The sequence below is a fragment of the Lissotriton helveticus genome, chromosome 9 (assembly GCF_964261635.1).
Source record: "Lissotriton helveticus chromosome 9, aLisHel1.1, whole genome shotgun sequence".
Lineage (NCBI taxonomy): Eukaryota > Metazoa > Chordata > Amphibia > Caudata > Salamandridae > Lissotriton > Lissotriton helveticus.
In genome coordinates, this window is record NC_136070.1 from 148,450,295 (window position 1) to 148,477,083 (window position 26,789).

A 26,789-nucleotide genomic window follows, 5' to 3' on the forward strand; every position below is an offset into this window, starting at 1 on the left:
CAGATTTGTATTACCTAGTCTGCCATACAGAAAATCAAACCATAGTCTCTCTCTAAACCACCACAACAATACACACCATGCGCAACCTGGAGTGTGCTCTCGATAGCCCCGGTCCTTCGCTACGCATTCCTCTGTTTCAGAACATTTCAGACCAGTGTGGAGATGCAGTTACAAGCACCTGGCCATCAATATCACTAGATCACACTATCATGTACTGGCAATCGGAGCAGGGTCAAGGGGAGTGTATCCAGAAAGACTTTCAAGAACAGTCATACACTTCACAAACATGTGAAATTGTTTTATTGCATAAATGCTCAGCCCCAGAGCCAATAAATATACTGATCTTGATGTCACAGGCTCAATTTTAGAACTATTGTCATAACTATATCTAGCATGGGTAAGCCCTCTATGGAGCAAAGGACAACCATGTATTGGCAGGTCAAAATGTAGAAGAAAAAAAAAAGTTTCAAGCGTCACATTTTCAGACACTCAGAGAGAACACATGGAATTGTATGGCATCTACCTTCTCTGTGTTTTCACCAGAGAATGACTTCAGCAGCTGCCTGCCCAAAATGCTTCAGTGTCTAGAAGGTTTTCTTCAAGAGTTCAGCTAAACATTGTTCCCAGGCACGTGTCCAGAGTAAAGGGTGCTGGATTTGATATTAAGCTCCGGATTGCACTCTTCAAATTAATAACTCAATACACTTTATAAATAAATATAAATCTTTTTCTTTAAAAAAATAACAGTCAAAAGTTCACCGCGAGGTGATCCGATCTGCCCACTAAATCCATACTGGCAGCGGTCGCTGGAAGGGCTCTGAAGTTTGGCTGTGACAATAGCAGAGTCCAAAGAAAGGAACTGGAGAGAGCATGAGCAAAGGGCCAGCTTTGCAGCTCTTGAACTGGAGTTCATCTTTACTATATCTCCCCTTCATCCGAGCTCCCAGAGCTACTACTACTGCTGCTACTACTACAACTGCTATTGGTGCTCGGACTACCGCTGCTCTCATCCTGCAGCGCCCTGCTTCGGGCTGCTTCTTCGGCTGCAGCCGCCGCTGCCGCTTCCACTGCAGCGGCCTGCTCTTTTTGCTTTTCCTTTAGTGCTGCAGCTTTCTTCTCCTGCTCGGCATGGCTCTTCATGTGGGCACTGCGGCTTTTCACTTTAGGAAACACCCTGGGAAAAGGAGAGAAAAGTAGTTAAATATCAAACTTTTGCTTCGGGTCTCCAGAATGAAATTTCTTCATAAGGGAATATGACCGAGGCACTAGACTGTAGTCGGGTTGGAACAGTTAATTTAGTGGTGACATCAGTGGCGTAGCAAGGTCAGGTGGTACCCAGTGCGGAATTTTTTTTGTCACCCCTGGCTTCACAAAATGGCAAAAATGTGTGTGTAAAACACGTTTTTGCCATTTTGTCACCCCCCCCTCAGTGATGACACCCGGGGCGTCCCGCACCCACCTTCCTACGCCACTGGGTGACATCAGCTAGGACCCCCATTTACAAGAGGGCAACCAGTAGGAGCCAAATGATTTTAAAAAAAATATATTTTTATTGAATTAGTCTCTTGAAACAGCGTAACTTGTCAAAGCCAGTACCAAAATCATTTCCTGTTTTACAGTAAAGAACCACATTGAACTAGTAAGTAGTGTAATCTTTGTAGGACAGAGCAAATAAATGGTATACAAAACAAAATCATAGACGTTACCGGTATGCAGTTGGTAGATCTAGTCTTCCTCAGTCTACCCCACTCGTACTGAACCAATGCTGTTTTCACGGCTGCCTAGGGTCCAGGCATTATCACATATCCTATAGATGCCCCTCCACTATCCCTAGGTCTTGTTAACTTTTCTGGGACAATCTCTGGATTCATAACACTCCTACCTCTATATTGAGGTACAAGCCAGATTGTCATTTCTACTTTGTAGGCACCACTGGGGACTCCAATTTCCTTTCCAGGTCACACTTTGCAACAATCCTTCCTACACAGAATGTAAGCTTCCTTCTTGGCAGGTCCAAGTCATTTAGGATCCTCAATATTGGGGCAGTGAAGGCAATTCACATTCAAGGATCTGCCGAAACTCCTGAAGTATACTTTGCAAGTATTCCTGTATCTTACTACTGCCTCAAATTGTGTGTAGGAATGCGCCTCCTCTTTTGCCCTTCAAGCAATTAGGTCTTGGAGCCAATCTCATTCTATACAGCTACTCCCCTTTAGTATGCCCAATGAAGGATTTTGAACGGCAAAATCCCTGGGGAGTATTGGAGCTGCTTCCCAATCGAGGTCTTCCTCCCACTTCATTCTTTCTGTAAGATGTCTAGATTATTAATATTAAGGACTATATCGGAGGGTATTGTTCCTTTTCCCACCTGTCCCTGAGCAATGCTCTATTCTCCATAGAGGCGTACTCCCAGATCTCAGTCCAATCCAACTCCTCAGACTGGGAGGGGGGGGGGGGGGGTCTCAGTTGGGTGTACTTTAACATCGGACGTTGAGTTGGCTTGCACTCAGTCTGCAGGGTAGAGAATTACTTTACCCCACCCCATGAGCAGATCCCCTACATTTGAGACACCAATGTGGTCTTGTGCTTTAGACAATTCTTATTTCAGTTCTTCACAGCACTTAAGCGGACAGCTTTCATGACTAGGAGTGGTGATTCTTATTTCTAAAATGCTGCAAGTCACCCCAGGTAGAGTCGTGCTATGTGGACTGCAACAGCAGGGACATCCGATATTTAAAACTAGCACATCAACAAGAAGTGGAAATCGTTCTGAAGACCAGAAATTGTGAAACCACTAAAGTCTTTGTTGAAAGATCATGTCAAGATGAATGATTGAAAGGTTTTTATTGAGCGTAGGAGTGTCCCAGCGCTTGATGCTGGAATTGGAATTGGTCAAGGTATACCATTCAGTCAATAGTACCAGATAGACAGGGAATGATAACCTTAATGTGATCAAAAAGCAAATGGAGAAGGGAGAGTTAACTTAATATTGGTATGTACAGAAAGAGAACAGAAAGATCTACCCAGAAGGATTGAAGAGATGCCTCGAAGATTGTTCAGGAAGAACTCCTCTACAGGCCTCCTCTCTGGGTCCGAAAGGGTAAAGCAAAGTGGAGAGTGTCTGCACAAAAAACTTACAAAGTGAGCTCAGAATCTACATATTTACACTATGAGAAACAAGAGGGCGGGCTCAGGAAAAGAAAATTTAATTTGTTAACTATATAAATTACTAGTCAAAAGAACTTGTTACATATGATTATGGTGGGAAGTAAATTGCGTATCAAAGTGCACCGCCGAGAAACCTTTGCAAGTACCTGCATTTGGATTTCACTACTGTAAGGGTCACAAGACACTGACAAAAGGAGATGGTCATTTTTTTTTGTATGCTGCGAAAACACAAGTCATGATCTAGTCGGAGATTCCTTACTTCTGAATTTCCCAGATATCAGACTCAATACCGAAGATTTTTCTTCGAGCAATACCGGTAGGTGGCATTGGTCTGCTCAGCATGCCGTCATCTCAGCCATTGCGATGTCCACTTCACCTATATAGACCTCCTCAGCACGCTGACAGTTACTTTTCACGACTTTCCAAGCCAGAAGCGCGGAGCCACAAAGTGCACTGACATTGGTGTGTTTTTGAACACCTAGGCCCTGAAAGGGGGTCAGCCGTGGCCCTAAAAACCTATTCCCAGTGAGAGGAGGATGGGTGGGCCAGTAAGGAATATGCAGCTAGATATATCTCTCCCATATAAGGCGTTACAGAAGGTAAGTAACTTGTCCATCTGATAGACATTTAGCCACAGATTCCCTACCTTTGAACAGATACCCAAACAATACCATCCCTGGAGGGACAATGGACACGTTTAGGCCAGGACGTCCTGCAGGACAGAGTTTCCAAGCAGTCCATCCCTTCGGACTTTACTGCCCAAGGAGTACTGTTTGGTAAACATGTGCAGGAATGCTTACGTTGCTGTCTGAAAAATTTAGAGAACTGGAACACCATGTTGCAGCGCCGAGGTAGCAGTCTTAGCTCTGGTGGAATGAGCCCTTAAGCCTTCAGGAGGCTCCTTTTTGGCCAAAGCGTAGCAAATTTTGATGCAGAGGACGATCCATCGTGAGATGGTCCTCTCCTGCACCGCAGGACCATTCTTAGAGCCAACGTACCCCATGTCCACCCGGAACTCTTTAGTGTGGTTAAGGTAAAACAACAATGCTTTTTGTGTCCAGATGGTGGAGTTGCTCCTCTTCTTTTGAGGGTTGTGGAGGAGCGTAGAAAGGGGACACAGTCATCGTTTTACCCACCTGGAATGGTGTTACCACTTTCTGTAAGAAAGAGGCCCTAGTGCAAAGCACCAACTTATCAAGATTGTCAGGTAAGGAGGATTGCAACACACTCACCCTCCCGGCAGAAGTTATTGCCATTAAAAAGGCTATTTTGACAGTAAGCAGCTGGAGGGGGCAGTTGTGCAGAGGTTCGAACGGAGCACACATCAAGAAAGAGAGAACCAAATGAAGGTCCCACTCGGGCATGATGAAAGGGGCAGGTGGGAACAAATGTACAAGTCTCTTAACAAATCTATTTACAATCGGGGATTTAAATAAAGAGGGTTGGTCTGGCAGCCTCAAGAAAGCAGACAGGGCCGAAAGGTACCCTTTGAGAGTTCCCAAAGCACAACCCCGCTGGGCAAGTGTCAAAATAATGAGAAGGACTTGAGAGAGGAAAGCAGAAAGAGAATCAGCAGATCTCTGTACAAAATCTTATAAATCTGTGCCACCAGCAGGTGTACACAGTCTTGGTAGAAGAATGCCTCGCTGCCAAAATAACAGACAGTCAAATGCTATCAACTGCTGCCGCTCGATCTCCACGCAAGAAGGTGTAGAGTTCACAGGTTTGGGGGGGGTTTGCCTGCAACAGAATATCCTCCTGAAGGGGTAGCCTGATTGGAGGATCGATGCTCAGTTGGAGAAGATCGGGATGCCAGACTCTCCGTGCCCAGTCCGGAGTCACAAGAATGACTTGGGCCCCATCGCTCCTGATCTTCTTGAGCACTCTGGACAGGAGTGGTATTGGCATAAAGGCGCAGAGGAGGCCTGAGATCCACTGAAGATGAAAAGTGCCGCCTTGGAAATTCCAGCGACCAAAACTGCTGACATTGAGTGTTCTCGGCAAAGGCAAACACATCTAACCAAGGCTCTCTCCACTGCTTAAAGTGACCATGCGCCACCTCCGGACATAGGCGCCATTCTGGATCCGCTAGACATCAATGGCTAAGTTTGTCTGCCCTGGTGTTCAGAGATTGCGCCATGTGTTGATCCACCAGGGAAATGCCTGCTGTCCCAGCCACGTCCAGTTATGCACTGCCTCTTGAAAAAGGGTCCACGACCCCACCCTACCCTGTTTGTTGCAGTACATGGCGGTGTTGTCCATGAACACTTGAACAAGCTTTTCCTTGATTGAAGGAAGAAAGGCTTTTGGTGCCAAGCAAATCGCTCTGAGCTCCAGCAAGTTGATATGGAGTCCATATTCCGCTGGAGACCAGAGTCCTCTGATCTCTTTCTCTCTCAGATATACGACCAAGCCCAGGAGTGACACATCTAATTACTGTGTTGTCTGGCTGGGGAAGGGAGAGGGGTCTGCCTCTGACCCAATCGCGGTCCGGTAGCCCCCACTGCAGATCCTGTGCAGTTCCCTCCGAGATCTGACCCACGTCACAGAGATTCCCCATATGCTGCGCCCACTGGAACATCAAGTCCCACTGCAGATCCAACATATACAATCCGGCATGTGTCACTAGCAGGATGCAAGGGCCCAGTAGCCTCAGTCATTCTCACCGAAATTCAGAATAGAGGCTGAAACATTATCATAGCCTGAATATTCTGGATTCGCTGTTCAGGAGGATAGACCCGAAACTGCACTGTATCCAGAACAGCTCAGATGAAAAGGAGCGTCTGAGAGGGAGTCAGGTGAGTCTCGGCACGTTGATAGAGAACCCCAGCGAAAGCAGAAGGTTTGCCATAGTCTGGAGGTGGGAGACTACAGCCTGGGGCAAACTCGCCTTTAACAGTCAGTTGTTGAGATATGGGTAGACTGGCACACCTGTTCTCTGCAGATGAGCTGCGACCACCGCCATCACCTTGGTAAACACCCGAGGGGCTTCCGTAAGGCCAAAATGGAGCACGGGGAACTGAAAGTGCTCGTGTCCTATTGTAAACCACAGGTAGTGTCAATGGGCAGGCAGGACGGGAATGTGAAGAGAGGTGTCCTGCAAGTCGAACACTACCATCCAGTCTCCTGGGTCTAGGGCAGACAAGACCTGAGGCAGAGTCAGCATCTCAAACTTTTCCTTTTTGAGGAAGTAGTTGAGGTCTCGCAATGTAGGGTAGGGCGCAAGCCCTTTTCTTTTCTCTGGACCAGAAAGTAGTGGCAATAGTAAGCAGACAACTGTAAATACGATGGAATGTAAACAGATATGAAGACAGTCTTAAGCAACTAATAGATAACATAATTGTTGCTAGTTTGAGTGTTTCCTAGTGAAAATGAATTATTTTATTGTGGCTGAAGGGTGTTGTATGAATTTGTCCCTAATGTACACCAATTATTTTCTTGGTTTCGAATACGCCTTACTATTTTGTCAAGTGAGATGAACCATAATTAGTACTGCTTGCTGTCAACAAAACAACCACAAGACCAAAACCTCAGAACTGCAACAATAAGTAGAAAACCAAAATAGGTTGTTTTAATAACCACTTACATAAGCATGACCTTGATGGAGCTGTGGGTTTGAGTGGCCGACAATAATATTTATATCTGTAGGTCTTGGCCAAGCCTTAGAATTTTATCCTTGCAACATTACTTAAATGCACACTAATTTTAACAAGATAATTGAAAACTTAAGCTATAAAAAAGATTTGAACAAAGGCACCATGATAGAGACAAAACTACCGTTCTGTATCTCAAATGTCATTAACATTTAGAAAAAGGAAAATGATGCAATATTTCATTTGGTGTATTTTCTTTTTTGAAGATTGTGCAAAATACCTTTATTCTCAAAGAGCCTCAACTTACCTGCCACATTTTACACATGGGAAACTGCCTTCCTGTTCTGGGGGTACATTACTGGAGGTCTCTTTCTTCCTCTCTGCTGGAGGACGAGTATTCCGTTTTTTCACCACTGGGACTTCCTTTGGTGGCTCCACATTTCTGTGAGGGACATCTTGGGTTCTGAGGATCAATGGATCGGTGGTCTAATGAAGTGGGTAAAAATAATACAAACCCATTAGGAATTTGGGTAGTTGAAAAGCAAATGTCCAAGGGCTAAAGTTGACTGGTTCAAAGCAATTCCAGAACAAACTTCACCTAGAATTGCCCTACTGCAATGGGAGAGAAATTGATACTCTTTAGTTACCAACCATGTCACAAGTTTAGCATGTGCCAACTGTGGTCTGTGTAACAAGGGGAGGAAAAGTTTCTGAATGCACCCAAGATTAAATGCTAATTTCAGGTGTAAGGTCACATACACTTTCAATATGAAGAATCACTGCAAGTACAAGACTTTGGAAACCGCATTTGTCATTATGTAGCCACCTTTTTACTTCAGTACTAGCACCTCTTACTTTACTTTCTGTAACCGAGATCCTGTCTTTTTGGGTAGTGCTGTTTGTCCTCTGACACCGCTGGAGGCTTTAAGCAGGCTTGTATAGTTAATGGTGAGAATTGAGACTGTGTAAAGGTAACTTCAAGTTCTTAGTGGATTCAGGAACAGCTGTTTTAAAGTGCAGCAGTGGTCTTTCAAGAGTGGGTCAGGTCTCTATGGGGGCGATCAAAGGTATTTTGGGGCTTGCATGATACAAGGCTGTTGCAAAGTTGATGAGTGAAGCTTTCACAACTTCATCACAAATCTCTCTGAAACCCCATAGCATTTTGACTAGTTGGTTAGCAAAATGTCTTGTTGAAAAGGAACTTTGAAAGTGCAAAGGAACTGTGTAATATGGTCCTATATTATCAATCGAGGAATTCTGGGTAATATATTCATATATAGGTATACAAATATATAGTATATATGCAGATCCATGCGCTATTACCATTGTTGAGTGTTGTGAGGGGTTATGACTCACAAGAGGTAATTTCTCAAGTGGGTCATGATGCCTGTCCCCTCCCTCACAATGGTAGTATATTGCATTCTGTAAAATTGCATATTTCGTTTATGCCGTGGTATTTTTCAGGATTGCTTTGCAAAAAGATAACTGACCAAAAACAGGATTCAAGGGATTACATTTGTGCAGTAGGTAAAATTGCATTGAAGAGACAAGCCTCTTGACCCTAAAAGTTATTTCAATGTGTATATCAATTGTAATATGCAATATGTGAGGTGTCATTTACTTTGGTAATAACTGCTATATGAAATTTGCACTTTGCAAACAAATGTGTAAGAATGTGTGTTTATTAGTATAGTTGCTCCAAATAAAGTGTTCCTAGGCCACGCTTACTTTCACTACTATGACACATATAGCTATCTATCTATCTATCTATCTCACACAGTGGTTTTAGGCACAGTGTAGTTATAGTTAGAGTAATAGTAAGAATATTTTACCCTCTGGACTTAGAAATAAAGTCCAGAGGGTAAAATATTGTTAAATCTGGGGACAGGACAATAAACATAGTAACTAATTGTGGTTCCAAGTTATGTCAATAGTTACTGACAGATTAACTTGTAAATGGTACATTCTTGTTGCCTAGAATTAGTTTTTCCTTCCATTTAATATATTTTCATTAGGTTGTAGCCTATAATGTTGTGCTTAGGGCACTGAGGTCTATTTTTTATTGTGTATTGTTGCTCTTTGTTTTTTAAATGTGTTATCATTGCATTGTTATGAACTAATTGTTTTTTTAATACTATATGATTTTTTAAGAATACATTTTTGTACAATTAGTATAGGATTCTCTTTTAGAGTTGTTCCTGAGTATGAATGAAGAGTGTCTGCAATGAGTATATGCTTTATTTCTAAGTCCAGAGGGTAAAATATTCTTACTATTACTGTGACTGGTGCTCTGACCCTTTTGGATTTCATGAGCCACTCTCCTTGGTTTTTCAAGGTAGTTATAGTTAGGCCAAAGTTTCCATAGGAAGAATGTTTTTTTGTTTTACTAATAACTTTTGCGCCATCTGACAAATCTTCAAAAAAAGAATTCCCAAAAATACTTCCGGACAAGTTATGTGTTGATCAAGTGGGGCCACGAAAAAAAGAGGACAATATCTCCAAAACATTGATTTCTCATGTTAATTTCCCATAGGAATGTTTTGCTCTCCGATACAGAAAAAACAGCTAAACAGAATTGCACCAATTTTGGCAAAAAGTTACAACTTTAGTCCGAAAGCAAGCTTTTCATTATTAGGTGTAAATCCATTCAGCCATTTGAGTAATTTGCATTTAGAAGTGCTCGGTTGGGCTTGAAGGGGTTAAAAAGTTAGATACGTCTGGATGGTTGGTCCTACATACCATCTGTCTCGCATTTGTGAAAGTGAGAGCTATTGGCATTGTAAATTATATTTTCTTTACTAGTGGAGTCTAGAGGACTAAGAAGGAGGAATTACCTTTCGGACTACAGAAGCAGCTGCAGCACTATCTAGAGGTCTTAGAATGAGGAATTACAGTTTTTTTTAAACAAACTTTATTGCCTTTTATCTTTCGTACATCATACATCTTTAAATGAACATTGCACTTTAGTCCTGAGTGAGCAATCCAATGAGGCCTCAAACAACAACTATGACCCCCCCCCCCCCACCCCCGCACTGCTGTCTCCCCCTGAGTATCGTTTTGACCAGGTGGTATGCTCCCTGATATTCCAGGCGTGGGCAGTGATGGCGTGGGCAAGCCTTCTGTTGTGATCACCTACCGCCTCCGTAGAATGAGGAAATTCATATGAGACCAGAAAAGCAGGTAGCAGCACTGCCTCGAGGGCTAAAAATGAGGAATCTGACTGGACTAGAGAAGCCGCTAGCAGCAGTGTGTAGAAGACTTCGAAGGAGGAATTACTGACAGGACCGAAGAAGCAGCTGCAGCACTGCTTAGAGGACCTAAATTGTGGGAAGTACTGACGGGACCACAGAAGCAGCTTCAGCACTATCTGGAAGACTTAGAATGAGGAATTACTGATGAGACCAAAGAAGCAGCTAGCAGCACTGCCTAGAGGACTACAAATGAGGAATTGCCACTGTGACCAGAGACACAGCTGAAATAATGCCTAGAGGACTTATAATGAGGAACAACGGACGGGACCAGAATAGTAGCTAGCTGCACTGTCTAGAGCAGTGTTTCCTAAACTGGGGTCCGCGGACCCCCAGGGGTCCGTGACACATTCCCTGGGGGGTCCATAGGCAACAGTTTTAAAAGCACAGGTTCTTGTATAATTAGCAGCTTTCCAGCAACAATAAAAGTGTCAAGGTCATGCCAGTGATTAATGTACCTGCTGGAGCGTGAGGAGAGTTTTGTTCAGTGGCAGCTTTGACTTAACTAATGTAGCACAGAGGGTTAATGTGCCTACTGCAAAGAACGTTTTACATGCATTTTAAAAAGCAGTATTTTATGTGCATAGGTTCGTGGTTACTGCTTTTGTCACAGAGATTCTTTCGTTACTGTGCACTTCACAAGTGACAATTGTAATGTAGCAGAGGGACCTATAACTGTCATCAAAGAGCTGCTTGCAAACTGCATGGTACCAGATAGTAACTTGTGTTTTTCCCCAGTTATTCATTATCCTGATGCTGCTAAAAAGATTTATTTGGGTGAAAATACATTTTTAATGTTAAAGTCAGTGCTAGCCACTGTGTTATGTTCTGAATCCGGAGTTTGTTCTTTTCCAGACCAGGCACTCTTTAAACATTTTATATACACACTGATTTACATGTATGATTCAATGTCTCTATATGTGTGTGATGTAAAGTGCTCTGGCATCCTACAATGGTATGAGAGATGCTATAAAACAAATGAAATACATGTGACAGAGGGGCTATTACTTCAATATAAAATACTAAGGGCCAGTTGTATGATCCATTTTTATATGTGCGAACGGGTTCGCAAACCCGTTTGCGCATGCAAAAACCTATTGGGCCATGTACATTGCTTATTTCGCGTGTCGCGATTTGTTTGCGACTCACTAAATACGTTTTGCAACTTGCTATTTGGAAGGGGCATTTCCTTCCAAATAGTGACTCTCAAAACCATGTACAAATGTTTTGTGGTCGCAAAACATTTGCAATTACCACCTACTTCAAGTAGATGGTAATGCATTTGCAAATGGGAAGGGGTCCTCAGGGTACTCCTTCCCCTTTGCAAATGCATGAAAAATTATTTTTTAAGGGCAGGCAGTGGTCCCAGGGACCTCTGCCTGCCCTTAGAAAATGAAACGAAAATGTTTCCTTTTCTTTTTCTTTAAATGCATGGTAAACGGGCTGCATTTTCTTTTTAAAACTGCTTTATTTAAAAGCAGTCCCAGACATGGTGGCCTGCAGAGCCCAGCAGGCCACCATACCTGGGAGGGCTGGCATTCCCAACTGCGCAAATTGCGAGAGGCTCATTAATATTAATGAACCTTGCAATTTAAGACCCCATTGGGAATCCCAAACAGTGTTTAACACACTGTTGTACATTTCATTTAGCGACTCGCAATTTGCCACTCGCCATGTGTCGCCAATTGCGAGGAGCTAAATGAAATGGTCGTACATCTGGCCCCAAAATCCTTAGTACTTTGAGTATTTGTTTTGTATGCACACGTGTATTTTTTTCGAATTACTGTTTTAATATTTGAAATTTAACTCATACAAATTGCTTGGGGGTCCCCGGCTTCCAGTGGTGACTCAATGGGGGTCCTCAGGAGTCAAAAGTTTGGGAACCACTGGTCTAGAGGACTTAGAATGAGGAACTACTGGTTGGACCAGAGAAACAGCTACAGCACTGTCTAGAGGGCTTAGAATGAGGAATTATCACTATGACCACAGACACAGCTGAAACACTGCCTAGCGGACTCAGAATGAGGAATTAACCACTGGGACCAGAAAACCAGCTAGCAGCACTGCCTAGAGGACTTAGAATGAGGAATTACCACTGGGACCAGGAAACCAGCTAACAGCACTGCCTAGAGGACTTAGAATGAGGAATTACCACTGGGACCAGGAAACCAGCTAGCAGCACTGCCTAGAGGACTTAGAATGAGGAATTTCCACTGGGACCAGCGAAGCAGCAAACACCACTGCCTAGATGACTAAGAATGAGGAATTACCACTGGGACCGGAGAATCCGCTAGCAGCACTGCCTAGAGGACTAACAGTGAGGAAATAACTGGGAACAGAAACACAGCTGTGGCACTGCCTTCAGGACTAAGAAGAAAACAAGTTAATTACCTGTAACTGTAGTTCTCCAGTATTGGAAGCTTTTATAGATTCACATGCCTGAATCATTCCCCGTCTAGACGGGAGTCTCTGTATATAAAAAAGCAATGCTTAGATACATAGCAAACCTAAAAGAGGCCAGGGCCCAATTCCATTTCGCAACCCATAACCCTCGTTATGTAAAAGAGACCAAAATTGTCCCTGAACCAATCTGAACCTCTCACCCTCTAGAACACTCCTGAGAGAACCTTTTGCCCTTCAGATTTTTGAGCACTTGTTCCAAAATCCAAAGGTGAGCCTCTCAGGGGAGGATGGTGGGTCGCATGTGAATCTATGAAAGCTTTCAATACTGGAGAACTACAGTTACAGGTAAGTAACTTGTTTTCTTATTCCAGTATTGAAGCTTTCATAGATTCACATGCCTGAATCAGAATAGCGAGCAGTAAAACATAGCACATTTTATACTGCATAAGACTTCACTCCAGGTATTATATATATATGACGAAGGCGTACCGCCGAAACGAGTCTACTCTTGTGATTTCTGTGCAATAAATCCGATGTGGATTTGAACCCCCCCGTGAGTGCGAGTCAATCTCTTTGGGTATCCTGTATATTATATATATATATATATATATATATATATATATATATATATATATATATATATATATATATATTTTGAGAACTGCACATTATATACATATATACTGAATTTTTTTAAATTGCAGATATCACAAAACATAACAATAAAATGTGCATATGTAACAAATAAAGGAAGGAGGGATGGTAAAGAGGGCTCACCGTCACTGGAAAAGGTTTCTCAGTACCGCTTGTCCCACTGCCACATCCTTCTCAGCAGCTGCATCCAGGCAGTAATGTGTGTACTCTTCCAGGTAGCCGCCCTGCAGATATCCTGGGTAGGTACTCCAGCAAACAAAGCAGTGGAGGTGGACACTGCTCTCGTAGAATGAGCACCAACTCATGCATTCAACGGCTTCCCAGCCGCCGGATGGCAAAATTGTATTGCACTGGAAATCCATTGGGCAATTACCCTTTTGGATAAAGGAAAACCCTTCTTGTGTGCACTAAAAGATGCAGTTGTGAAGACATGCGGACAGGTCTTGTTTTTTGCGAATAGAACTTGAGACCGCGCTGGACATCTAGTGAGTGGAGAGCTTTTTCTGCCGCCGTTGCTGGTTGAGGAAAAAATCTCTTAAGAATCAGTGGCTCATTCAAATGAAACTCTGTTGGCACTTTTGGTATGAATTTTGGATTAGTCCCGAGTAAAATCTGGTCCTCCTTAAACTGCATGAAAGGTTCCTGTATAGTGAGAGCCTGTATCTCCCCAACTCTCCGGGCTAAAGTGAGCGCTATGAGAAGACCTTCCGCTATAGGAATTTTAGATCCGCCCTGTGAATTGGTACGAAAGGCTGCTTCATTAATTGAGATAGTAAAATGTTCAACTGCCAGAGTGGAGGTTTTATCGGAGGAAAAGTTCGAAATAATCCTTTCATGAACTGTTTGAGGATTCTTTCGGACCACAACGATGGTCCTGAGGAAGTTTTTCTATACCGTGATATAGCGGCAAGATGGACTTTAATAGAAGCATGGGTTAAACCCGATTTTGCCAGAAGCAGACTATATGGGATAATCTCATGAGCTGCCAACTTCAAAGGATGAATCTTAAACTCTTGGCACCATAAACGGAACCTCTTCCATTTAATCCTATATGTTCTGTTTGTACTCTCTGCTCTGGCCTTCGATAATAGATCTCTGCATTCCGATGAAATATCTAAATGTTGAAATTCGCAGTGTTCAGGAGCCAGGCCGCTAAGCGTAGTGATTTCGGATCTGGATGAAGTACTTGTCCCTGGGACATCATCAAGAACGAAGGTATCTGTTGAAGGCCAATCGGGTGAACCTCTGATAGTAAAAGCAGCTCCGTGAACCAGTGTTGTCTGGGCCACCATGGGGCTAGCGGGGTTATTTTGCACAGCTCCTTCTTGATCTTTGTAAGAATGCGTGGCAGGAGGGGAATCGGAGGAAAGGCGTACACAAAGACGCCGGACCATGTCATCACAAACGCATTCCCCCAAGATCCTCGTTGGTGAAGCAAGCTTGAGAAGAACCAGCATTTTTTGTTCTGAGCTGTCGCGAAGAGGCCCACTGTTGGGTCTCCCCATCTTAGGAAGATGCTTTCTAGGATATCCTTGTTGATCTCCCACTCGTGGCAGGTTGATTTGAGCTTGCTCAAGAGTGTCCGCTTTGATATTCTGATCCCCTGGAAGATGTTCCGCTTTTAGGGATATTCCGTGTTGAACAGTCCATTCCCGCATTTTTTGGGCTTCCTGAGACAGGGAGAGTGATCCCGGTCTCCCTGTTTGTTGAGATAACGCATTGCTGTTGTGCTGATTAGTACAGCAGATCCCTATATTCTCGGCAGGAAACCCAGCAATGCTAATCCCTCTGCTCTGAGTTCTAGCAAATTGATGTGAAGTTGCTGGTCTTGTAAATTCCAACAACCCCTAACCTGGAGGTCCTGAAGCAAATTGTATGTCCAAATTGTATTATATTGAGGACCCATCGGTCCGTAGTTATTTTTTTGCCAATGATGAAGATTACAATCAATTCTTCCACCAGGGGAACTTGTGGAGGGAGAGGGATATATGAACCCAGATCCTGAAGGCTGTCATTGTCTTCTGGTATTGTCCTTTCCTTGATGACCTCCTCTTCTTCAAGGGGCAGATTTTGTATAGTCCCCTGCCTGTCGTTGACCATACTGTTGACGGTATGGCTGAGACTATGTTGAATAAGAGGGGTATCTGCCCTGTTGGTATCCTCCTCTATATGATGCTTGGCCTCTACCTCTAGCCCCTTGAAAGGGCACCTTCCAGTACTGTAGTGTTCCTAGGGCCTTTGCGGTATCTGTATCCTTCTTGATACTTTGAAGCGCATCATCCACATGTTTCCCAAACAAGTCTATCCCATAGAAGGCAAGATCCAAGATCTTATTTTGGACCTCCGGTCTAAAAGCTGTTGCACTCAGCCATCCCTGACTGCGTAGCACCGCCGCTCATCCAAGCGATCTGAAGGTCGTGGTCGCGATGTCCTTCGAGCAATCAATGACTTCAGCCGAAGCCCTTTCTCCCTCTTGAAGGATCTTCTTGACCTCCTGTCTACTATCCTCAGGAGTCAGGTCTATGTTATGTTAAAATTTGGTAGAGCGCAAACAGCTGCCCCAGCAAAGGGGCGTCCCGGCGCTAAAGAACCACAGAAACTCCACAGGGACAGAAACAGAAGGATGAGGGGACCTAAAGGGGAGGAAATAGGTGGGTTTGACCGGCTCTCCGGAAGGCAGACAGATTTTCCAGGGAGCGGATGCTCACAGGCAGGTTGTTCCAGAGTTTGGCTCCTAGCACTCTAAAGGAGCATCCTCCAGTGCGAGCCAACTATGTAAGGTGTCAGGTCACACCACATTTGCCTATTGTACCTGCCCAGAATGGCAAGGGCTTTCGCAGCTTTTACCAGAAGAGCAGACCTGGACGAAAACCTTTTTCCTGCATTATCCAAGCGCCTACCCTCTCTGTCGGGAGGCGTTGTAATAGGAGCTGATAGATTTTTTGATTTCTGTTAGGATATAACAGTCAGGTTTGGGATGTTCCACTAATCAAGCTGGAGCGTCTAAAGGAGCTTTATATTTCTTCTCCAGTCTGGCGAACACTGGTGTGACTGTCGCCAGTATCTTCATGACCTTCAGGCCTTCTTCCCAAACATGGCTAACGATCGGAATAGCACAAACTGATTTCCGGTATGGCTCCTTGAAATCATACAAGAAACACTCAGTTTGGGTCGTTGACATCGGAAGTTCAAACCTCTTCGCAGCTCTTTCTATCAGATTATGGAACCCGCCAATGTCCTCCGGCGGAGAATCAATAGGCTCTGGAGAGGGAGAAGAAGTCGATGGAATAAGGTGATCATCCCATTCCTTGTTAGGGTCCGTTCTCTCCCTCCTCTTGGACATCATCCGTGGTGACTGGATACTGTTGATTCATTGGCTGTGGTGATCTAGGCAAGGGCTCTGGCAGTAACTCCCTGCTTCTAACTGGAGTAGTAGGAATGGAGCGTAGATGCGGAGCAGGTAATGAATATGCTACTTACCAGTATGCATCTGTTCTTGGCATGTAGGGCTGCTGACATTCATATCTATAGCATAGATCGCCGCCTAGTGTTGGGTCCGGATGATTGCACATTGTTGTCCTGGAAGAGTCTTCGAAGTATCACGAGATAGGTGGCTCCTCCCCTGGACTACAGTGCGCATGGGCATCGACTCCATCCCCAGATTGTTTTTAGCCATTGTGGCAAAGATGGAGTGTAATAGTGTAAGCGATGGCCATGCTAAGAGTAAGTGTTAAAAAGTCTGCAGCCGCTACAGGCGCCGGGGAGGAGGGCGGGCGATATGAATGTCAGCAGCCCTACATGCCAAGAACAGATGCATACTGGTAAGTAGCATATTCAGTTTGAGGCATGTGGGCTGCTGAATTCATATCTATAGCATAGAATACATAGCAGTCCCTCCATTAACAGCGACCGCCTGTGCCAGCTGCAGAAGTCTGAAAAAGCGTTTTAAGAACAGCCTGCCCTACAGCTGCCTGCTGCTTGGAGTGCACATCTACACAGTAATGTTTATTAAATGTGTGTGGTGTAGACCATGTGGCTGCTCTACAAATATCTTCCAAAGGGATATTACCAAGGAAAGGCATAGAGGCCACCAACTTTCGGGTGGAGTGGGCTCTTGGAGGGACCGTTAAAGTGCGCTTAGACTTGTGATAGCAAATTTGAATGCACTTAACGATCCACCTGGTTATACCTGCTTTGGAAATGGGGTTGCCTTTGTGCTGGGCTGAGAAGGCAACAAAGAGTTGTTGTGTTTTCCTAAAGTCTTTGGTTCTAACGATGTAGTACACCAAGGCTCGTTTGACATCAAGAGTGTGGAGCATTCTTTCGGCAACTGTTTCTGGGTTTTGAAAGAATGCGGGCAGTTCAATGGTCTGATTGACATGGAACTGCAAAACCACTTTAGGAAGAAATGTAGGGTTAGTGCGCAGCACTACCCTGTTGGAGTGAATTTGAATGAATGGCTCTTGTACAGTGAGCGCCTGTAGCTCACTAACACGTCGCAGAGACGTAATGGCAATGAGAAAAGCCACTTTCCATGTTAAGAACTGAATCTCACATGAATGTAGAGGCTCAAAAGGTGGGCCCATCAACCTGGTGAGGACCACATTGAGGTTCCATACAGGAGCTGGCGGGGTCCTGGGAGGGATGACCCGCTTTAGGCTTTCTAGGAAGGCTTTAATGGCAGGCACTCTGAAGACGGAGAGATGCTGCCTGTTCTGGAGATAAGCCGCTATGGCGGATAAGTGTATCCTGATGGAAGCGTATGCTAGATTGCATTTGTAAAGATGTAACAAATAGCAGATGATGTTGGGAGTGGATGCATCTAGCGGGTTGATGTGTGTAGCACAGTAAATGACAAACCGCTTCCATTTTGCTGCATAGCAGGCTCTGGTGGTGGGCTTTCTTGCCTCCCGTATGATATCCATGCATTCAGGAGGCAAGTCAAGGTAGCCAAACTCTAAGACTTCAGGAGCCAGATCGCCAGGTTGAGCTGTTGCGGATCTGGGTGCTGAATGTCGCCATGGCTCTGCGTCAAAAGCTTGGGCGTGAGGTGTAGCCTTTGATGCGGTACCACGGAGAGTTCCAGAAACGTGGTGTACCATGGTTGGCGTGCCCACGTTGGAGCAACCAGGATGAGAGTCATCGAGTGTTGCTTTAGCTTTCTTGCCACCAGCGGTATGAGAGGTGCTGGGGGAAAAGCGTACGCAAATCTGCCTGACCAGTTCATCCATATCGCATTGCCTTGCGACTGTGGGTGAGGGAACCTGGCGGCAAAGCTTTGGCATTTTGCGTTTTCCCTTGTGGCGAACAGGTCTATCTGTGGATGACCCCACTTCTGGAAGTACGGGAGGAGTACTGATGGATGTATCTCCCACTCGTGCATCTGGTGGCTGTACCTGCTGAGCAGGTCCGCCATCTGATTGTCCGTGCCTGGGAGGTGTTCCGCCATGAGGAAGATGTTCCTTTGAATGGCCCACTTCCACATGCTCTGAGCCAGATGAGACAACTGTGGAGAGTGTGTACCTCCCTGCTTCTGGATGTAGTACATGGCTGTCATGTTGTCCGTCCGGATCAACACGACCTTGTTGCACAGATGTACTTTGAATGATTTTAGTGCCATGAAGATTGCAATCAGTTCTAGGTAGTTGATGTGCATCTTCCTTTGTTGTATTGTCCATAGTCCATGCACTGGGTAGTGGAGTACATGAGCTCCCCATCCCTGGAGAGACGCGTCCGCTGTCAGGATGATCTGTGGGACAGGCTCTTGGAACGGTCGGCCCTTGCAAAGGTTGCGTGGATTCCACCAATGCAGAGAGTTGTATGCCCGACCGGTGACCAACACTAGGTCTTGCAACTGTCCCCGAGCCTGATTCCACTGATGCGCTAAGCATTCCTGGAGCGGACGCATATGTAACCTCGCGTGCGGGACTATGAAAATGCAGGAGGCCATCATGCCTATCAACTGCATGAACACTCTCGCAGGAAGCGAGTGTTGCGGTTGGAACTGTTGGATTAGCGACTGGATGTTGTTGATCCGCGCTGAAGTTGGCTGAGCCGTGGCTGCCAGAGTATTGATCGTTGCACCTAGATATTGCCGCACATGGGCTGGCTGAAGGTGCGACTTTGGATAGTTCAGGGAGAACCCCAGACTGTGAAGAAGGTGAATGGTGTGGGACATGTCGGCGGCGCACTGCTGGGCCGACTTTGCCTGAACCAGCCAGTCGTCCAGATAAGGGTAGACATGGATGTGTTGTCTCCTGAGGTGCGCCGCTACTGTCGCCAGACATTTGGTGAACACTCTGGGGGCTGTGGTCACTCCGAAAGGAAGGACCTTGAATTGATAATGCCGATTTTGAATGGTGAATCTGAGGTATTTTTTGTGTGATGGATGGAGTGGAATGTGGAAGTAAGCATCCTTGAGATCTAAGGTTGCGAGGAAGTCTCCCTGATTGAGGAGTGGAAGAACCTGTTGCAGTGTTAGCATGTGGAAGTGTTCTGAGAGAATGTACTGGTTGAGGGGCCTGAGGTCTAGAATAGGCCTGAGGGACCCGTCCTTCTTCGGGATTAAGAAGTACAGGGAGTACACCCCTGTGCCTTCCTCCTCCACCGGCACGAGCTCTATAGCGCCCTTTTACAGCATGACGAGAACCTCCTGCTGCAATAAGTGCAAATGCTCTGTGGACATAGGACGGTGTTTTGGTGGTATGTTGGGTGGAGTGGATGTGAGCTCCAAACAATAGCCGTACTGGATAAGTTTCCTGACCCACCTGTCTGTGGTGATGGTTTTCCAGACTGGCAGGAACCGCTGGAGCCTCCCCCCGACAGGCGTGGAATGGTCGGGGGGCAGTGACAGGGCGTCACCGTTTGTTGGAGGCAGAGGAACGGGAGTGGTTGTTGCCCTTGCCTCTGCCCTTGGCGTTGTTGCCCCGATAACCTCCTCTATTCTGTTTGGGGTAAGAGGATTGCGCCCCACCTTTATTGAATTGTGTTTGCTGGGACATCTGGCCTCTGGAAACACCCCTATTGCCTGAGCAACGAAAAGTGCTCCCCCGAAACTGTTGGGATTGGAGAGCTCCCATGGACTTGGCAGTCTCGGTATCCTTTTTTATTTTTTCCAAGGTGGTATCCACCTCAGGACCAAATAATCTGTCAGGGTTAACTGGCTGGTTGAGGATGGTAGTTTGGATCTCAGGCTTAAATCCAGAGATTCTGAGCCATGCCTGTCGTCTTAACATCACACTGGTGTTAATTGCCCTGGATGCAGTATCGGCAACGTCCAGTGCACACTTTATTGAAGCGTTGGAGATGAGCTTCCCTTCCTGGGTAAGCATCTCCGCAGCCTCCTTATATTGGTCTGGGAGATGTTGCAACAGGGTCTCTAGTGTGTCGTAGTGTGCCCTGTCGTAGCGTGCCAAGAGTGCCTGCGTGTTAGAGATACGCCATATATTGGCCGCCTGAGCTGCTACTCTCTTTCTCGATGCTTCTAGCACTTTGGACTCTTTGTCCGGGGGAGGAGCTTCACCAGTGGTTTGCGAATTCGCCCTCTTGCGGGCATTAGAAACGACCAGAGAGTCCAATGGCAACTGGCCCTTGATGTAAGTGGGATCGCCAGGTGCTGGTCGGTATTTCTTTTCAATTCTAGGGTTGACCACCCTTGCCCGTGTGGGCTCCTTGAAAATGTCCGCAGCATGTTTGAGGACCCCTTTCAGCATTGGGAGGGTTTTCACAGTCTTTTCAGCTGCTGAAAAAGTGTCAAAGAGGAAGTCCACCTCCACAGGGTCAGCATGGAGTTCAACGTCGTGGTTCTTAGCTGCCCTTTCAATCAAGGCATTGAATGCCGCAGAATCCTCAGTGGGAGACGTTTTGATATTGTATATCTGAGGGTCGAGAGTGGGTTGCTGATCCCCCTGGTCACCTGTGTCCACCCATGCGTCCTGTTGTGCATCAGGATCAGCGTGGGTCGGGAAGCTGTATTCCTCATCTTGATCCCCAGCATCCTCGGCATCGGAATAAGTTGGCGAGGGCGTGGCAATTCTTTGAGTCCGAGGAATCAATGGTTCGACCAAGACTGGTGCATCAGAAGCAGGCTTTTTGCGCTTTAAAGGAATGGTATACGACTCCAAAGGCGTTGTCGCCGTAATTTTTCGCTTGTAAAGCGTAAGCTTCCCAGTGTCGGCATCGATGAAACGTTCAGACTGTTCCTCCAGTAATGGTGGTCGATGCGTCAAGCCCCCAGCCGGGAGAGTAGGCGTCGACCCCACAGCACTGTGCGTTTTCGCTTCGGGCGCCGCCCATGGTGCGAAGGCCTTCGGTGCCACCTTCGGCGGCAACGTGAAGAGGAGTGGCGTCGATGACTTGGAGGTGGGGAGCGACTGTTTCGGCGCGGAAGGCGGTTTGGGGTCCACCGCCGAGGCCTTGTCCCTGATACGCTTGAGGGAGTCCGAGACCTGCTTCGTGAATGAAGCGGATGGTTTCGCCGATACGACAGACGACCTCGGTCCAGCAACGTGGGAAGACTCGATCGTCGACGACTTTGGCTGGTCGGTCCGAGGCGTGCCCGTGTTGGTGTCCTGGGCAACCGCTTTAGGGGCACCAACCTTTGGCTCGATGCCCTTGCTGGTTTTTGGCTCGACGCCCTTTGCGGCCTTTGGTGCCGCGCCCTTGCTCGGCTTCGGCTCGATGCCCGATCCGGCCTTCGGCTCGACGCCCTTGCTTGACGGAGTCTGGACGGCCTTCTTGTGCTTCAGCTCGACGCCTTTAGTCTGCTTCGGCTGGACGGATTTCACCGACTTTGCCGGGTCGACAGGCTTCTTCGGCTTGGGCTGTCCCGACACCTCTGAGGACGAGGGTGTCGACGGTGGATCAGAAGGTTTCGATTGCGCCTGAACCACTTTAGGTTGTTCGGACACCGAAGGTTTCACTTTCGGTTTCGATTTCTTTAATGGCGGCTCCGTCGAAGTGTCCGTAGCCGGGCCGGGAGGCGGGCCGTGAATTTTGGTAGAAGGTCTTGGGTAAGGCCGATAGGCGATCCCTCGACCTGAGCCTTTGTAAGTGTTCGAACGGGGCATAGCTCGTCCTCTGAGCTATCTTCCATGGCCCCATAGGCCTCATCGTCGTCTCCTACCTCGTCGACGACTTCTTCTACGGGTAGGTCTTCGACATCCACTTGAGGGTCGTAGTCGACTTCTTCCGCTGGAGGCGAAATCTGCAGGTGAACGTCGTGTTCGTCTGCTTCATCGCTGTCGAAGATGTCCACCAGTGCCAGGGCCGACTGCCAGGCCTCCATGCGTGCCACGCGCCGAAGCCGAATCGTTTTCTTCGAACGAAACCTGGAACAAGCCATACAGTTGGCTTCATCGTGGTCCGGCGACAGGCACTTGTTGCACACCGGGTGGACGTCGATGTGTGGGTACTTCGATCCGCACACGGGACACTTCTTGAACGGGCCCCGTTCCATGTCGCGTCGTCGAGGGTCTTGCTGCGTCGACTGGGCCTCGAGCTCCAAAGAGTTACGCGACTCCTTGGATGTTGAACTCGGAAGCGAGTCCGAACAGAACCGGGCACCGAACGCAAACAATACAGACGATAAAGAGAGAAAAAGGCCTTTTGGCTTCGAGAATTATGTCGATTCCGAACTGAGAGAACGAAAGTACATCCAAACCCAATGTCGGAAAAAACCAATCTGGGGATGGAGTTGATGCCCATGCGCACTGTAGTCCAGGGGAGGAGCCACCTATCTCGTGATACTTCGAAGACTCTTCCAGGACAACAATGTGCAATCATCCGGACCCAACACTAGGCGGCGATCTATGCTATAGATATGAATTCAGCAGCCCACATGCCTCGAACCAGTACTTCTTGAGAGGCCGGCGTTGGTGGAAACCTCTTTCTATAGTACACCAGCATAAACTGCAGATCCATCATTAAGGAAGACGGCATGCCAACCATGTCCTCCTGGTAGCCCTGACGATAATGTTGTTGGGGAGGATACCGATACTCTCCGTATCCCTCCTCAAAATCAGCCTCCTGGCACTTTACATCCAATTGTGAGGGGCTACTCGCGGAACTAAAGGGGCCTTCATCCTCCTCCTCCTCCTCTGAATCCTGCTCTTATGGCAGAGGTGATGGCACAAGAGGTGTAATCTTGCTTGGTGAGGTGATTTCTGGCGTAATCCTCCTCTTCCTGGCAACTTCCAACTTTTCTGGTGTTTTTTCCCTCATTGACAGGCCTGTGGACATGATAGTAGAAGAGATCGCCGACGACACCATTGTCGCAGATGCAGCCGTTGACACCAACCGCAATGCCTTATCCGCTGTCGACGACATAGTTACCGTCGTCGACGATTCCATCGTGTTCGATGTTATCGGAGTGTAAACAGTTGTCGACGGTGAAGCCGTAGACCGAGAGCCAACCGTAACAGGCAATGAAGGTTTCTTAGAAAGTAACTTTACCTCACTCGTCGACGACGAAGATTTTTTCGTCAACTATGCAGTTTTTGCTGATTTTACCTCAGGAGGCATTGATGAAGGCTTCCTGAAGGATTGCTCGACTTGAGGGGGTGATTTTGATGGCTCAGAACTCGTCTTCTTTGTAGGCTTTTCCCCCTCCGAAGCATGTCCCTTACTCTCCTTTTCTCTCGCTTGAGGAGATTGAGGCACTGCGCCCAGAAGACCCTTCAGTGATCTTTTTGAGGGCCTTCTCAGGACGTTCCTCTGAGGAATGAGCATGAGGAAATTTCCTTCTTTTCTGAGATCTCCTAGTTGCAGAAGAGGATGCCTTATCACCATCACTGGACATAACTTCCTTTCTGGCCTTTAGCTTATGAATACAATAGAACGAAGGAGCGTCACTGATGAGAATGACTACAAAATGAGTAAGCAAGAAGTCTAGCACATGGTCTAAGTCGCTTGCAAAGGAAACCTTTATAGGTTAATTTGAAAGCCCTCACTCACCGACCTGGTTGGTGACATGCTTCATCATCGGGCCCCACCAGGAGTGGCCGAATGCCACCCTGGTGTGCTGCAATGCCAGGTTACTGCAGAGCTGTCTTTTTGTGAATGTGAAGTGAATAAAGAGGGTAAAGTTAAAATGTCACAATTGAGTCAAAAAGGGAATTTATTTGTTTTGCCAATTGGACAGGGATAACAAATATATAGGATACGGGACCACAATTATAAGTCCGGTATTATCCTAGTGTGAGGTCAACATGTTTCAGGCTATGTGAAATGGTACATCAGGCATTCGTCAGGACCAGTGAATTTTAAAAGATATATATAGGTGTAGTGTCAAACCCCGGTGGTATGGGCGCGCTAAGGCCCACCCTAGCCAGGGGTTACTTGTGTGAAAAAAGAGAAAAATATCACTCTTCTAGGATTCCAAAGAGATGGAATGGAACAGAGTTTATTGGGGGGCGCTAAAATTTAGAGCACCATGGATCTCGGGAGGGGGGTGGTAGCAATTTGGCACACCGCCCTAGTAGCTAAGTACCCGCTTGGCACCTGCATCGCCCTCCTAAGCCGGACCCCGAAGAGCTGAAGAAGCCATATCAAAAAGCGCCCTTCACGATCCCTCAGGGTTTTACTTGAACAGGTACGACATACCTTACAGTCTCTAGCTTGATGGTCCGGATAAAGACAGTAAATACAATCGGCATGAAGGTCATCAGTGTAGACCCTCTTCTTGGAACAGGTGGCACAGACTTTAAATAAACCTTTTTCTCCTTTCCAGACATTCTCCGAGGAATTAACTAGTAGGCAGCAATAAAGATTATAAATTCAGATGAAATCCACAGAACAAAGTTCCCAATCTCAAGTAGAAAGAGAAGATTTTGAGCAGAGCTCGAAGGAGACTCCCTAGCACAACATGCGGTAGAAAATCTGAGGGGCAAAAGGTTCTCTCAGGAGTGTACTAGAGGGTGAGAGGTCCTGATTTGGTCTCTTTTACATAACGAGGGTAATAGGTTGCAAAATAGAAATGGGCCTAGGCCTCTTTTCAGTTTGCTATTTATCTAAGCATTGCTATTTTTTTTATTTACCGGAGACTCCAGTCTCGACGACGGGGAATGATTCAGGCATGTGAATCTATGAAAGCTCCATTACTGGAGTAACGTATAGTTTCTTACCTGTTGGTGTAGTTTCGCAGCTCGAAGAATTCTTTGTATTCACATGCTGTGCATTATTCCGCCATCTAGTGGTTGGGTCCAGTATTGTATTTTTCCTTTTTTTTTCTTTTTCCTTGTTAGTGGGTGTTGACATACCACCATTCGGTGTCTTCTTGTGACGTCTACGTGCTTCCTCCGGAAGCTCCCACCTTTGGTCGCAATCTTTAGAATATTACCACTGTGACTAGAGAAGCAGCTATAAGCACCGTCTAGAGGATTAGGAATGAGGAATTACCACTGTGACCAGAGACATAGCTGCACCACTGCCTCAAAAACTTAGAATGAGAAATTACCTTTGGGACCAAAGTAGCAGCTAGCAGCACTGTTAAGAGGACTTAGAATGAGGATTTGTTGATGGGACCAGAGACGCAGCTGTAGTACTGTCCAGAGGAGTAGGAATGATGAATTACCCCTTTGACCAGAGACACAGCTGCACCACTGCCTAAAAGAAGAATTACCACTGGGACCAGGGAAGCAGCTGCAGCACTGTCTAGAGGACTAGATATGAATATGCTACTTACCAGTATGCATCTGTTCTTGGCATGTAGGGCTGCTAACATTCATATCTGTAGCATAGATCGCCGCCTAGTGTTGGGTGCGGATGATTGCACATTGTTGTCCTGGAAGAGTCTTCGAAGTATCACGAGATAGGTGGCTCCTCCCCTGGACTACAGTGCGCATGGGCATCGACTCCATCCCCAGATTGTTTTTTTCCGCCATTGGGTTCGGATGTGATTTCGACGTCTCCTGTAGTAGCACTGTCTAGAGGACTTCGAATGAGGTCTTACCGACTGAACCGCAGACACAGCTGCAGCACGGTCTACAGGAGTAGGAATAGGGAATTACCACTGGGAACAGAAAACCAGCTAGCAGCACTGTCTAGAGGACTTAGAACGAGAAATTATCACCAGGACCAGATAAGCAGCGAGCAGCACTACCTAAAGGACATAGAATGAGGAATTACCAACGGGACCAGGGAAGCGGCTAGCAGCACTGTCAAGAGGACTTGCAATGTACCGATCCACGTAGGGGACCATTCCCTAGCCCAATAGGCTCAAATACCATTGTTTTTGTGACATTATACAGAAGGAATATAGAATGGAGCTCATTCAGAGTCCTGTGAAAGATTTGTCACGCCTGCACATACATAAGAGGGCACAAATAGAATGCAAAAAATATAAATTCACTCCACTTCTAATTAAACTTAGTAAAATCTTGCATTAGGAATAAGGGTATTGCATACACGTTAAACCCAAAAATAAAGGAGCATTACGAGAATAAAAATGGAGTCTGCAATGAAAATAAACATCAAGCAAACAGTGGCCATGTTTACAAAATGTGAAGTAGGAGGCTGGCTTAGTATATGGTGCACACGTATTTAAGTGAAGCACCCTGCACTAATCCAGACACCCTTATGGTGATTTTAGTGGTCTTAGACAACCATAGAAAGTTCTCCAAGTGGCAGCTGTGGAGGCAGATTTGAGGCTTAGTTCAGGATTGTAAAGCAGCTTGTTTTACCAGTACTAATCATATAGTGTAGGTTACGTGTAAAGAACCACTCA

The 26,789-nt window shown here is 46.2% G+C and overlaps 1 protein-coding gene across 4 annotated transcripts in view; it reads right to left on the reverse strand.

The window, feature by feature from the left end:
• Positions 1-283: 283 nt before the first annotated feature.
• MIDEAS (mitotic deacetylase associated SANT domain protein) overlaps positions 284-26,789 on the reverse strand; it is a 733,716-nt gene continuing 707,210 nt past the window's right edge. For all 4 annotated transcript variants that reach the window (XM_078659668.1, XM_078659669.1, XM_078659670.1 and 1 more), the window contains 2 exons: positions 7,069-7,247; positions 284-1,174 (listed from right to left, as the gene is read on the reverse strand). In XM_078659668.1, the coding sequence (XP_078515794.1) occupies positions 919-1,174; positions 7,069-7,247 (435 nt within the window). In that variant the 3' untranslated portion in view covers positions 284-918. The remainder of the gene's footprint in view (positions 1,175-7,068; positions 7,248-26,789) is intronic.